The sequence below is a fragment of the Perca fluviatilis genome, chromosome 16 (assembly GCF_010015445.1).
Source record: "Perca fluviatilis chromosome 16, GENO_Pfluv_1.0, whole genome shotgun sequence".
Classification (NCBI taxonomy): domain Eukaryota; kingdom Metazoa; phylum Chordata; class Actinopteri; order Perciformes; family Percidae; genus Perca; species Perca fluviatilis.
In genome coordinates, this window is record NC_053127.1 from 14,511,402 (window position 1) to 14,527,205 (window position 15,804).

At 39.0% G+C, this 15,804-nt stretch overlaps 1 protein-coding gene across 2 annotated transcripts in view; it reads left to right on the top strand.

Annotated features, from left to right (window-relative positions):
• Nucleotides 1-15,804, top strand: part of stk10 (serine/threonine kinase 10) — a 47,410-nt gene that overhangs the window by 10,591 nt on the left and 21,015 nt on the right. Inside the window, exons 2-4 of one of the 2 annotated variants that reach the window (XM_039777701.1) lie at nt 3,739-3,903; nt 11,558-11,606; nt 12,816-12,965. In XM_039777701.1, coding sequence (XP_039633635.1) covers nt 3,739-3,903; nt 11,558-11,606; nt 12,816-12,965 — 364 coding nt within the window. Of the gene's footprint in view, nt 1-3,738; nt 3,904-11,557; nt 11,607-12,430; nt 12,575-12,815; nt 12,966-15,804 lie in introns of those variants that run through there. The other variant, XM_039777702.1, reaches the window with a different exon arrangement.

Consider the following 15,804-nt stretch of genomic DNA (forward strand, 5'->3'; position numbering starts at 1 on the left):
AAAATTAAGGGTGGCATGTAGGCAGTTGTGGCGCTCTGAGACCTTTTGTTTTGTACAACTTGTATGACTTTGACTTGTGTTTTGTTGTCATTTTTAACCCCCCCCCCCACACTGGTGTTGAACCAATCAACATGGCGTTGACATTTTGAAGGTGTAACACCCTTATACGTGTAGGTTTGCAGAGACGTTTATGTGCATCTTCGGAAAAGCATAATGTTAGCTTTATTCAGACCTCTTGCGTGCCAATAATAGTTGTGAAAAGTGGGAACATTGTTGCTTTTGCGTCCTAGTATTAAAAGCACAAAAAACGCATTCTCTCTCCAACGTGTTGTTAATATCTGACTGTTGTATGATATATCATGTTTACTTTAAAACTTTATTTTAGTACTCTTATAATTTAAAACTGTATTTTACTACTCCTATGATCGCTCAAAGGCGGTGAAAAGATGCATCATCATCATCAGTCCAGGTTTGAAAGTCGGGCAAGAATGCTTATATGCATTTGGGTATCCAGTGTTCTTTGGATCATTGGCTTTTTAAGAAATGAATCGTACATATCGGCAAAATGCTATAAGCTCCTGAAAGGTGAAGATACTATGTCAGGATGTGAAGTACGGTCGGCAGACTTTAAACAAACGAAGTGTACATTTTGACAAAATTAACCTTACATAAGACTGATCTGACGCGTTCCTCATAGACGAGATTTTGTGTTTGTTGGGAGAAGCTGCTGCTGGTAGTTGTCAAGGTTGTTCAGATTTAAAGGGCGGTAAGAAGGATGATTGCTCCTCCTGCATTTATTTTTCTCTTGTGTACATAACGAAGCACGCACAAACATACACTTGTGCTTTGATGTCACGCTAACTCGTAGGAAGTGAGGAGGCCCCATGTGAGACCCAATGAGGCGTTTCAGTGTAATTTCCTCTCTGCGCAGTGTATGCACTTGGTAAGGTGCACACATAAACATACACGCATGTTTGCATACTATACTTGAGGACCATTGACTTCTTTTCTCAGTCTACCCTCTTTGTGTGTGTGTGTGTGTGTGTGTGTGTGTGTGTGTGTGTGTGTGTGTGTGTGTGTGTGTGTGTGTGTGTGTGTGTGTGTGTGTGTGTGTGTGTGTGTGTTACAATACTCCTACTTGTTCAGATGTACAGTAAGTCAACCATCATTATGTTGGTCTGAATCTGACACACGATGAGGAATAAAGGAAAGAATGAGGATGGCATTTGCTTTGTGGACAGACAGTAGATATAGTTCTATGACGGATTGCATGACATAAAACATGGCTTTAATATAGCTAGTCTTGTTACAATAAATGTTGTAGTTTACATTGTGTGCATTTCTGAAACTGTGACTTAAACATAGCAATATATTAAATGTCTTCTAAAGATGCATTTAAAGTATGTAGGGCTTTTTCTTTTACAGAGAGGTGGCAGAACAAACCATAAACGTACCCTAGGCTAGAGCTGGGCAATATATCAATATTATATCGATATGATATGAGACTAGATATCGTCTTAGATTTTGGATATCGTAATATCGTGATATGGCATAAGTGTTGTCTTTTCCTGGTTTTACAGTAAAGTTATGTAATTTTCTGGACTTACCAGACTGTTGTAACTGTTCTATTATTTGCCTTTACCCACTTAGAAATTATATCCACATTACTGATGATTATTTATCAAAAGTCTCATTGTAAAATATTTTGTGAAAGCACACAATATCGTTGCGATATCGAGGTATTTGGACAAAAATATCGTGATAATTGATTTTCTCCATATCGCCAAGCCCTACCCTAGGCGCATATACAATACCAGTATGTCTGGAGCCACTTCTACTGGAAATCAGTAAGTAAGGCAGTAAGTTTGTCAAGGCTGACAGTGTTGGTGCAGGAGGGGAGCAAATAGCAGAGAGCTGAGATGTTAGCAGAGGAGTGAAAGTGTCTGGTGTCTCCGTGTTTACTTGTTAACTGACTGATGGTGGAGGAGACATCCTGGTGACTCGCACTGTGGGTTGCCCTGGTGTGGGGCCAGTCTGGCTTCTCTGGAACTCTGTTTGACAAACACACACACACACACACACACACACACACACACACACACACACACAGACACAGACACAGACACAGACACACAGACACAGACACACAGACACAGTCATGGCGAGAGAGTGTGTGTTGCTGCATGCCTGTTCTGTTTACTCAGATGTTTTCCCACAGCCCCTGTAAAAGCGTGGATGCATGAGACCCCCACTAGGCTGTTTAGTCTGTCATGTTTCTACAGGTCACTGGGTGGACACGTGCACATGTACATGCATCCTCCATTTCTCACCATGATATATCACTGTCCCGACATATTTTGTCATTCATGCACCAACTTACACAGTCAGTAGTGTTCCTCTTGATCACTCACAGCCTGCAGTTTTATCCTTCAGGTGTTTCTAGCTAGAGATGTTCAAGTGTGTAATTGTCTAAAAAATTACAGTATAGATCTTTTGTGGAATTGTCTTCAATCACATTTGACAGTGTTTGAGGTTCCTAACTGTGGTGCAGCATGGATCACCACCTCCTGTTTTCGACTCTTATTTTCAGTCTTGGATCGTCCCCGGTCGTGCTCTTGCAATTACGACACTGAACATGTGGTTCTGTCGGCAGGCAAACATTAATGTCGCGTTTAGCCACAAAGTCCCATCAGTCAGCATTCACAACAATCTGGATGAACGTCATGTGTTTGGTGCCTTGTGCCTCACTCTGAGTCACCCTGTTTTGATGCTTTCCAGAAAGGTGAACAATCTACTCATGTTTACGTTCGCTTCCCGCTCCATTACTCAGAATTACTTGGAATTCAATGTCTATGTGTGCATCTTAGTTAAGCCACACTGACACTTGACAGCTTTTTTGTTCCTCTCCCCCCCCCCCCCAGTTGCTCAAGGAGGGTGTGGAGTTTCCTTTCCTGTTTTATCTCTGAATGGTAGTTAGTCAACATTCGGCCCAGTTGAAGCCAAAGGAAATCCAAAACGTCAATTGCAGGACAGCAATTACTGCTGTCCTGCAATTGACATTTTGGATTTCCTTTGGCTTCAACTGGGGTAGAAGACTCTGGCTGGCAGAGTGATAGGCACATGCAAGAAGCTGGTTGTCTGTCTGTATTTTCTTTTTTAGTAGTATAGTATAGGGGTGTGCAAAAAAAACAATTTCACATTCGAATCGCGATTCAAGCTCTACCGATTCAAAATTGATTCCTAGAATTCCAAAAATCTATTAATTTATTTTTTTTAAATTGTAGGTCTACGCAATCACATGGGAAAAGTGACTACATTTACATACTGTGAATCGTTTTTTTAATCGAGAATCGTTTTTTGAATCGAAAGTCGATTTTTGAATTGAATCTTGAGCCTAAAAATCAATATCGAATCGTGACATTTTCTGAATCTTGCACCCCTAGTATAGTAGTATTGCTTAAAATAATGCAGGCAGAAATGTTTGGCAACAATGTGACCTATTTTCTTCACACCCCCTACATATCACACAGTCACACCCTGTATTTCCACCACTATTAATATTTTCTGGGGAAGTGTGTGATTAAAAAAAATGCTCTCTCTGGAGAAGTGAAACTTCAGTTCATAGGATTATTTACACTTAAAACCATTACACATGTATTCACATTTGCTGTATAAAGAGTTTTAGCCCTAAAAGAGAGGAAGTAAAATGTTCAATGTCCTGTTTCTCTGTCCCTTCAGGCCAAGAACAAGGAGACAGGAGTTCTGGCTGCAGCCAAAGTGATCGAGACTAAATGTGAGGAGGAGCTGGAGGACTACATCGTTGAGATTGACATCCTGGCTAAATGTGACCACCGCTACATTGTCAAGCTGCTTGACGCATTTTACCATGACAACAAACTCTGGGTAGGTAACGGAGGAATCTGGTTGAGACTTCCAGCTTGACGTAACCCTCTCTCTTTTTTGGTTTTACCTTTCCTTTACTGACACACATGTTCCTAGTCAAAAAATACGAATCATCGATATTATTGTGTTTGCACATTTAAGCACTTAAACTGAACAAAGAAAAAATGGACTGAGTTTGGAAGAAATTGTACTTGAACAGACAGTGTTGTGCTGCTGTGCGAGAACACTGTGGTCAAAGCTGCTGTTGTATTCAACTGGTGCATGATGTACCAAAGGGACCTTATCTTCTGTCTGCACTGTTACCTTTCTCACAAGACGTATTCTTTTTTGAGGAGTTTCTGTTGCCTTTCCAAACAGAGCCACAGCACAGAAAGCTGAATGATCAGCAGGGAAGTGGAAAAACAGACATTTTTAACCTTGTATGTTAGCAGGCTCATGGGATGCTTCATTTCAATCTGTGACTGCCTTGTTGTTTTATTGCAACACTATCTCATCCAGAGTATATTTCTTCTGCATATGAAAGCTCTGCTGAATAATAAAGATAAGAAAAGTGGATTGCCTAAATGGGGATGACAGAAGACCCCCCCCCCAAGGGTGACATAATGCATCAGAAATGACCCAATCCTCACCCTGATGTTAAAGCAAGAATGAAGATGGATTTCAGTTCAGTGTTTTCTGCTCTCGAGTTATTTTCACTCTCCACACTCGCTCACTGGGTCAAGTGTTCAACTCCCCCTGTAATCTCCCAGTGTATCTGGCCAAGAAAATAATAGTGACCTCATGCTGGGGCACAGCCTTGAATATCTGAGGAATTACAAGGCAGTCTTAAGACTAAAGATAGTTATTTATTTTTTTACCCCTCTACTTGTGGTATTATTGTTATTATTATGAATGTAAGATTTAGAGTTTAGATTTAACTGTTCTTTCCTAAAGCTCCCTTCTTAAGTTAATAAAACAATAGTAATTGTTAAGTACAAGATTTTAGTCCTTTTGGATTGGGCAACACCCGTGGTTACTGTGGTAACAGCAAGTGCGGTTTGCTACTACCGCAAGTAGTACTCCCTTTCGAGAATGAAAAGTGATCCGCTGATGGAAAATGCCAAGAATGACCATTTTCTTGTTTTGTAGATGCATTTTTGATGAACAATCAGTAGTTTCCTGTGGCTGCTTCAAAATAAAAGCAACCGCCATATTCACCAGTTGAGCACTTTTAATGTGAAGTGGCGGCAGTATGATGTTCAGTTTGTTCACTCCACCACTGCCAAAGAGAACTACTATATAGAGAGATAGTTACTGAATGTAAATACATCACACATTGGCTATTGCAGAGAAAAATGTTGACCATAACTAGTATCAACAATGTGGTTTGATTTCATGAAAATATTAAGGATTATATAACTTTAAGTTAGCAAAAATGACCAACACTGACAAACTCCAGGATTGATCAAATCTTTTTTAGTACAACGCAAATATTACACACCTCAAACCTGACGAACCATCTCGATATGAACGGTCTCTGCCTCTACATAGCCCCAGAGCAGAGCTAGTCATGGTTGTTTTGTCCTCAGCAGGAATTCCAGAGTGTGTAAGGTGAACGTCCTCAATCAGTCAAAGCTACACTGTGAGACTGGGTTAGTTTGTGCTAATAATTCACATGTAAAAAGATCTCTTCCTGCAGCATTCAGACCACATGCTTCCTGTCTGTTTGTTGCTTCAGTGTCACATTTTGCTTTACTATCTCACTTCCAAGCTGTGCTCAGATACAGTTTTCTATTCTTTTAGATGTTCTCTAATGTCTTCACAATCTCTTATTCTACTTGTGTTTTAAGAGCAACTAACTTTTCTGGGTTGGTGTACATACTCACCACCAAAATGCACATACAAGCATCTGACCGGCAGTAGAATAATTATATACAACATGACAAAGTGAACAAGCTAGCCTCAGGATCTCAACAATTTGACCAGTGGTTGGCGGTCAGGCCTCAGTAACCTCCGGCTGGTTGGACTGAGCAGGGGTGAGATGACCCACCCGTTCTGCTTTCTGAGTAAGAGGAATAGAGAAAGAAAGACAGCGAGAGAGAGATGGTGAGAGAAGGGCTGTTTGTTCCAGTTCAGGAACAATCTGGTCTTGAGGCTGGAGGGGCAGCCAGGCCCACGGCGTGAGAAAAAGAGGGCCTTTAACATGGGGACGGGACTGCTGACATCAGCACACTGAAAAGAACGAACGAGGGAGAAAAGGGAGGTTAAACGGATGACAAAGAGAGACGATAAACACAGAAAATAACTTTCATATGTTGTTTAGAAGCATAGTTAAGTGTTCCTGCTTAAATGGTTTGTTCACCCAAGCGACAAAAAAAAACACATTGCCTCGCTTACCTCGGTTTTATTTTGAGATACCTCCCTGAGATTTACGCCGCCACCCAAATACTAATGGAATCCAGAGGGACTATTTCTCTTAAAATAAAAACTCTTGCTGCATAATCCAGTGTAATGGGGACACGGTTTCTAATAGAAATGGTCCGATATCGGTATTGGCTCCGATACTGCCTAAAACGCTGGTATCTGTATCGAGTTTATGCACCGATCCGATACCACGTAATAAAGCCCTAAAGAAAATCTATGTTAAAGTAGTTTATTTATTTTCTTTTTCCGTTGTAACTGTCAAACTGGATAATAAAAAAAAGTTCTGGGGCATTCATTGTTTGTGTTTGTTCATGTTTTACAAAGAGCCTGAGCCAGACCGACAAAGATATAAATCATATCACATCCATACAGGGATAGTAGTATACGGTTGTTAAAACATAATAAAATATATGACACACTGGTATCGGATAAGTACTCGGTATTAGCCGATACGCAAGTTCAGGTATCGGAATCTGTATCCGGAAGCAAAAAATGGTATCGGGCCATCTCTAGTTTCTAAAGAGACGATTTTGCATCTCGACTTTTTAAAATCTGTATTTCCCATGCTTTGAGCACCATAAACAAAATTCCATGCCATGTTCCATTCCTGCCTATATTGTATTGGGTGAAAGCAGAAATCTGAGAGACTTGTATCTCATTATCTGGGCAAAACTTGCATGTCTCCATGCTTAGATACCACTAGACTGCCCTGTAAAAGGCAGTAACTTCGTTTTTGGTCAAAAATTAGTTACTGATATTTTTGGGACATTCAAGACATCCTTTATAATGTGGATACGTAGCTTGAGTCTGTTTCGTTGTTTTTTCAAGAAAATAATGGGTTGTCTTAACAGTAACTTCTAAAAGCCCAGGAGAAACCAAGGCAGAACACCATAACACCACTAACTGCTCTTTGACTTTGTTTTGGAATGCTCAATTTGAGTTACGGTACAGGATAGCAATACGTACAGTAAATGTAATTGTAAATCATCAGACATATAGGCCATGATCACCATGTTATAGACATGTTACTATAATGATTTTGTAAATGGTGATCAGCAATAAAATATTGATAATTTGGAAGTTACTGCCTTTTGCCATGGCGTGACCTTTCACTTTTTGCAGACAAGACAAAGGCAGAGAACGGTAACTTCAAAATAGAGGTCAAAAGTCAAATTTGAGCTCAAGATTTATGTAGATACATTGCATCTAATTGCCAGATTTCCAGTGTCCTACCTATAATTAATTTGGCTGGACAACTAAAAAACTTTAAAGTCATGTTTCTCAGTTCCACACTCTGGCGAGTTAAGGTCTTTTTACCTTTTGTAGGGCAGTAGAGGTAAGTGACAATGTTTTATTTGTTATCATTTTGGGGAATCGGGGTAGAAATCCAGCAGAAATGTCTAATGAAGGATGTACAGTATCACAATAGGAGCTTTTAGCAAAGTTTCAAATTAGAGATGGCCCGATACCATTTTTGCTTCCTGATTCTGATACCTGAACTTGCGTATCGGCCGATACCGAGTACCGATCCGATACCAGTGTATCATATTTTATTATGTTTTAACAACTGTATACTACTATCCCTTTATGGATGTGATATTATTTCTATCTTTGTCGGTCTGGCTCAGGTTAAACTCCTTGTAAAACACAAACAATGAATGCCCCAGAACTTTTTTTTATTATCCAGTTTGACAGTCAGTTATAACAGAAAAAGAACATAAATAAACTACTTTAACATAGATTTTCTTTAGGGCTTTATTACGTGGTATTGGATCGGTGCATAAACTCCAGTACTTCCTGATACCAGCGTTTTAGGCAGTATTGGAGCCGATACTGGTATCGGTATCGGACCATCTCTATTTCAAATCAGAGTTTTGATAGCCCAATATCTATTCATCTGAAACTACCATAAATATAGTATGATAGGAGCAGCTTGAGAATATAGACAGTTTCTAGATTGAATATCTCATGGTTTAACCAATGGGTTTAACCCATTTAATGCACTGTGAACATGTTCGAAAGTGTTTAACATGTTTGAGTTTTGTGTGTGTGTGTGTGTGTGTGTGTGTGTGTGTGTGTGTGTGTGTGTGTGTGTGTGTGTGTGTGTGTGTGTGTGTGTGTGTGTGTGTGTGTGTGTGTGTGTGTGTGTGTGTGTGTGTGTGTGTGTGTGTGTGTGTGTGTGTGTGTGTGTGTGTGTGTGTGTGTGTGTGTGTGTGTGTGTGGTGGTCCCAATTATTTTCAAGTGCCTTCACTTTGACAAAGAAGGCAGAGACGATTGGGCTCTCGCTGTAAAATAATGGTGTTTGGAGACAAGGACATATTTTTTTTTAAATATTATATATTTGCATACAGTGAGGTCTACATAATGTTACCTGCTGTGGTTGTTAGATTTGTGATGACACTGGAAAGTGAATCGGTAGAAGTCCGTATGCTGTCTTTTTTTGGCACCACCTCATATGCACACATCACTGAAGCATTAGTCATGTTCACAGTGTGACAAAGTATAACAGTGTGTCTGTGATTCAGGTTTTTTTATGCTCATATTTCTTTCTTTATTTGACATTGCAGTTTCTAAGCAGGTCATTGTTGGCAACTAGCCTTTTACATCTTTTAGACTTACGACAAAATGAGGTGGGACTCAAAAGACAAAAAAGTGATTGACTTTTGGGTGTTCCCGTGTGCATTTGTAAGTGAGAAGGATAGGTAAAGCTTGTGTCTGCGTGTGTTCAGCCATTTAGTAGGTATGCGTTTCATGTACAGTAGCTTGACCAGTCGGGGCACATTTTTCACCGCATCACAACACGTCATCCAGAATCGTTTCAGGCAGGGAGAGCAAATGTGGTTGCAGAGACCCTGACGGAAACCCAAACCAGTTGCTTGTGACGCAGTAGTGTAATTTACAGCTGTTTAGGTTGGGCAGTACAGTGTGTTACTACTGCGTGTTACTACTGAAGGGCAGCTCATTTAATTCAGGTGGTTGGTTTTTAAACCGAGGAGAAATAGGAATAATGTGTGTTTTGGTTTGCGGTGAGCAGGAATAGGGAAATGGTTCGTATTGAAATGTGTAATAAACATCCCTCTGGGGAGCGCTTTAAAACTAATTATTTTTATCAGCATTTACTCAACACTACATGGACATATAGTTAAAAACACATTTTAAAAATCTAATTTTATAAATTGCGGTCTGTAAGAATCCAAAGTACAAAGTAAATTGGACCCGGAAATGTTAATTTTAAAATGCCTCAGAAATGTTCTTCTTACTGTAAGTGATGGGGTACCATGTGAAGTATAGCCTGACCAATAATGGATTTTTAGGTCAATAATGATATTAATATTTGTTCAAATATAAAAATATGACCATGATCTATCAGACAATAGTATTTTTTTAAAAACATAAACAAATAATTATCTTATTTGTTTAGGTTTACCAACAATCTTGAACAACTTTGATTTGTGTTTTTTTTTTTCTGTGCTGGTTCGAGGTGGGCGTGGCTAATCTGGAAAAGGGTGATGTCACCTTCTGCATTTCTAGCCCAATCCAAACTTAACAACATAAGAAAGCAGAATCTTGAACCAAACGCAAACAATAACCAGATAAAGCAGATCAGCAGAGTTTTGAGTGTTAAATGTTGATTCATTTGCAAATTACAATGTATTTATTTTATGTCTATAACTTCAATTGTTTCTGATTCAGAAGGTCAATTCTTTGTGATGCAGTAAGAGATATAAAAGATGGAAGCAGCAGAGCATGTAACACGCAGGCCAGACTGTCTCTTTGCTGTCTGTCATTTAAAGAGACCTCGACGGAGTGAAAGATCCTGATAACGCGTAAACTCAAACTAATGGGGCTTGTCCAAACCTGGCTTGACATTCCTCATCTTTGAGTTTTCCTCAAAGCGTGTGTGTCTTCATGCAACTGCGTGTGCACGGAGGTATGCATTGTTTCCTGCATTCATCTGTACCTGGGGTGTTTGCTTTTTTTTTTGTACTTTGATTCTTTGTGCTCTGGACTGAAACTCCACTCCCTGTCAAATACCAGGTTGATGCTTTGACAGTGTTGTCAGAGCAAGCAGGACTCAATGATTAAATAAGTGACATCACACAACACAAGGTATGCTGCACACCACCTGGGGTTGATCTTTCACCATTTTGAATCAATAGATCAAGATCTACTGCTCTGCATAGGATTATTATTAAATCTTGTGGTGTTTTTATTTTTTTGGTCCTGCTTTACTTGAACAAAATATTTAGTGGTTTTCTGACAGGCATGTGTGCTGTGTTTGTAAGACTATGTAAGGAGAGGAAATTAAATGGTTGGAAGTTGCTGTTGGCCAACAAGGCACCATTTAGGGAATGTGTACACAGAATCTTTTTTTTCTCTCTCTCTCTGTCTCTGTCTCTCTCTCTGTCTCTCTGTGTTTTTACTTCCCCTCTGAACTGGTATTATACGTTTGGCAGTCCCAGGAAGTGTGTGTCCCGGGAAGTGTGTATAGTTGGCCTGACACTTCATCACACACTTCAGTCTGAATCCAGCTGTCAACTTTGCGAAGTGTGTGTATTCTAGTACTTTGCCCACAGATGTCAAAGAGCGTTTGACTGATGTAGAGCAGGGGGAGCTCTCCAGGTAGTGATGACATAACATTAACATCTCTTCTTCTTTCCTTTCCACACTTTGCTTTGGTTTGCTTTACCAAAAATAACACAAAAAATATGCATATATTTTTTTTCACCCTTCTTTTGGCCGATGACAAAGTAATGTGAATCAGAATGGCTGGGAATGTTGCACTACCAATTTGTTGTGGTTTTCATTATCATTGGTGGACTGTTATTCTTATGTTATTAATTATCTTAGCTCATTTTACTGCCACACTTAATTTCTGGTTTTCCTAAATTATTCTCAAGTTGAAGTGCCAAACCCTTATGGACCGTCAGTGCTGAATGTTTCTCAGCCAGAGAACCAAAAACAATTCATCACCCAGTATTTCAAAAAATGCACTAGTTTACACGCTAGTGAAAGTGATGAGTTGAGATGTATTACAATATTACAAGAACCAATTTACAAGATAGCCATGTGATTGTTGTAAAAATACTAGTTGTGCATGTGCTTCTGATGAAAAGTAATCTGTACTTCCAGTTGCTACATATAAATCGCTGAAAAAGGAACAGCTGTCAATTGGATGTTTAGTCTGTATATTCATAAAGCTCTGTCAAGTTTAACCTCACCCATTCTCCCCTCCCCTTCATTCACCAGATCATGATCGAGTTCTGTCCCGGAGGTGCCGTGGATGCCACAATGCTAGGTAGGCTTCTCTCTCTTGGCACTCTGTGTGTTATAATAAGCACTCCACCTTCCTCCTTGTCACGAGAGTCGAATTCCAAACCTGTGGTGCTGTGACTACACCTGTCCCTTCAGCACTGACTTTTAACAGGGTTTCCGCGGGGTCTTAAAAAGTCTAACATTTCAAAATCAAAATTTTAGGCCTTAAAAAGTCTTAAATTCGCAAAAGTATTGTGTTCTAGGTCTTAAATCATTTTAAACGGGTGTTAAATTTCCTTACGTCACCTCTAATGCTCATTGAAATGTTTTTTTAGTGTTTTTTTCCCGTGGTTCTTTCTTTTGCTAGTCCAAATATAATTTGCTCTATACTGTATGTACCGATTTGTATTACTCCGTATCACTTTTATTCAATTTTAATAATTTGATTTACTTTTGTGACTCTGCATTTTGTTGTAATTTTGTTGTGATAAAGTTCTTAAATTTTATTCTTAAAGGTCTTAAAGACTTAAATTTGACTTGTTGAAACATGCAGAAACCCTGTTTTAAGGAAGTGTAGAAACATGATAAAATGTCAAATATGTGCTTTCAATCCACACTATTGTCTTAAAGCCTCCAGTCTATACTATTGAAGAATCGCGGCATGTTTATTTTCTATAGGAGAAGTCTAGAACACCAGCATTTATCACAATACGGTTGATTTGCTCCGGACTTTTGCTGATCATGTACTGCAGCTTTGCCAATATGGCCTTGAATGCTTTAATAAGCAGTCAGACATGGTGGAATCCTCCTGTGTGGGAAAATCCCCTGCTCTGTTTTTTCTGGGTAATCCACATCCTCATATCTGTCTGTACTCCCACTGCAGCTAACCAAACAGACACAGCAGAATAAAGTCTGCAGGGCAGGACTAGCTTGGATGTGTGAAAGCTTTTCTGATCTGGGATTACTTATCCAGCAACTTTATCTGAGAGACTTCCACTGATATCATCGCAGGTTTACCTTTTTCTCTTTTCTCTAGTGGCGTTCACACACGACATCAGTCTACAAGACTTTGTTTTGCCATGATTGTATGTACACTGAATCTGCGAGGTGTGCATAATGGCTTTTGAACCCTCTCAGCTAGTTTTTTCAACTCTCACTTCGATTCGGCTCTTGTTGTCAACCCTCTCCCCTACCGTGGCAGTTAACCCCTCCATCTCTTGTGTCCTGTCTCCACCTCTCTTGCCTTCATCAGAGTTGGATCGGGGGCTGACGGAGCCGCAGATTAAGGTGGTTTGTCGCCAGATGCTGGAAGCTCTGAGCTACCTCCACAGCATGAAGATCATCCACAGAGACCTGAAGGCCGGTAACATCCTCCTCATGCTGGATGGGGACATCAAACTGGGTGAGGGGTTTATATATTTATATTTTAGAATATTGCTAGTTGTAGGTGCTTGTACAAAGTTGACATTTAACTCTAGCATTCCTAGAAAGCAAGGTTTATTGCATTTACCATTAGTCATTGATTAGGCATCATGGTGTCCATTTTGTTCAAGCTCACGCAAGTAGGTGTACAAAGTTTGAAAAATGCAATACGGTATGTTCAGAGAGTAACAGCATGAAGTGTTGAAAAACATAATTGAAATTTCTGAGTTGGATTTTGGTCAAATTTGTAAGGCCAGTAGTGATCTATCTCTCTTTACGCCCCATCATTCACAGAGAAAACCTTGTCACTACTAAAATGCCATAAGTGGTACTAATTCTCAGATTGATCCCGTGTTACAATTGCATATTACAGGTTATCTCTGGAACTATGGTCCATTATGCTGTCGTATGGGCTGAACACACACATGCACAACACAGTTAGGGGCCCTCCTGTGGTGCTTTAACTTCTGCATTCTCAGAAGTTTTGCATATTTTCATTTATTGGCTTTTTGAGGAGTTCTCCACATTCTTCACATTGCACAGCTGAAGCTGTGGATCCAACCCATTCGCCAGCATGTTTTGGATTAAAGTGTAGTTCCCAGAAAAGGAAAAAGAAAGTCTATGTGCTTTATGTACAGTAAGTGCAAGTTAAGGAAGTGCAGATTTTCTTTCTAAATGGCTGCATGACATTTGGATCCTCAAACATACAACTTTGAACAAAAATATCTGGGTGTGTTTTTTATGCATGATGTTTTACTTTCTGTACTCTTTGACTAACTCTTTGTTGTTTTACACTCAGACCAACAAACCAAAACACTCAGTAGAGAGTAACTATAAGCTGCATAGGGCTTCAAAGTCTGGTGCTGATTCGGTAACACTTTACTTGAAGTTTTCTACATAAGAGTGACATGACACTGTCATGAACACATGACACAGTCATGACACGTGAACCCTAACCATAACCATAACTTTTCATGACAAAAGCGAATTACACTTACTAAAAAAGCGTTATGTCATAAATGTTTATGACTTGTTTATAATGTTTTATGACACATTCATGACCGTGTCATGTCACTCTTATGTAGATACCTTCAAGTAAAGTGTAACCGCTGATTCTTTGCGGAACTTGCTGCACTTTTTTCTAACTTTAATTTGATTCCAAACGGTTTATTGGTCCATAGTATCATTACAATTTATTTAGCTCTCTCTCTTTTTGTGATTTCAAATGACACATTGCTCACTGGGCTGGACTTGGACTTCTTTTTAAAGTCATTTTCCATTGCCTTACATTTCCTCCCTAAGACACCACAGTTAGATATAATCACTGGGAGTTGCCTCTTTAAACTCATTAAGTCATGACACTGACTCCTTTACAGTCTCCAAACGTATCTAACTACGTGTTAATTCAAACAAGGCAGCAATTATCTGTCTCTGAGGTCATGCAAATGCATTATATCCACCTGTGACACATGGGATTAAACATTATGTATGTAACATTATGTAACAACACAATATTGTTATTTATACTACCAATTTAATACATTATCTGACATTTTTCACTTAGAATTCTTAAGATCAAATCACTAAATCTAAATCAACCCTTGTGTTGTCCTTGGGTCAAATTTAGTTTTTTTTTTTATATCAGAAATATAGGTTTCTTTTAACCACATTGACCAAAAACAACATGGATGCATGTATGTATTTTGTATGGAACCCATACGTATATGGTTTATGGTTTTAAAACTGTATCCTGTTCAAACTTTGACATATACCAGTCTGTGATTCACTCAACATCTTCTTATCTTAACTATTAGTCAAAATGATTTAATATTTTTTTTTTTCTTTTTTTTTTTTTTAACTAAATAATTAGGTTAAATTAGGTTTATTGACCGTGAATGAAAGAAAAAGCGAATAAAACGTCAGAAAAAGTGCAAGAAAAAGTTCATTTTCAATTTTGACCCGGAAGGACAACAAGTTCATGGTGGACGGGAAGACAATACAAGGCTTAGATCTAACTATTCTATTTTTGGAGTTTGATGGGATTCCCCACTGAAACACCTGTTACTGTGCCCTCTAACCCTAACCTTTAGGTGTGTAGGGTAGAAATATTTGCGAATAATCATCATAATGGTTCTTAAGAGACACACCCTTGGTGATTATTTAAGAGAACATATTGTAGGTTAAACCCAGTGAGCACATTCTACAAATGCTTTGCCAGAATGTACTGAAGTGTATTTGGCCTCTAGGTTTATGAGGTTAATAATGTTACCATGTTAATGTGTAAACTTTTATTCCATGTACAGTAAAAGCAGAGGTACTATGTATTGTCTTTGTATGAGGTAAACATTCTTTCTGCAAAAGTTTAGACCGCAAGAGTCTAAAATTATATATTTCACTGGAAGGTCAAATATATTTGAATTGTAGTCTACAAAACCAAGACATTCATTTAAGTCCCCGTAATAGAACATGCGCGATTTGTAATTGAAACAGCCAGCCTACTGCCTTGTGAGTAAATGGCCTCTGCCAAGTGCTCAACCCTGGTCATGCCACACGTAATATTCCTACTTGCAGAGGAAAAAAACCTGTTCCAAGTGAAAACAACACCCCTGTAATCTGAGGGCCATGTCAGGAAATGGGGGCAGCTTGTTTGGGAAACTGAACTGCTATAAATTTACTGATTCTGGCTTTGTGCTCAGTGTCATGACAGTTTTACAACCTACAAACTATTTGTCTACTACATGTACAAGGGGGAAAAAAGGATGAAGTTTTTAAACTGGCATAACTCACTCTTAAATGCTTCTGAGGAACTTCTTTTAACT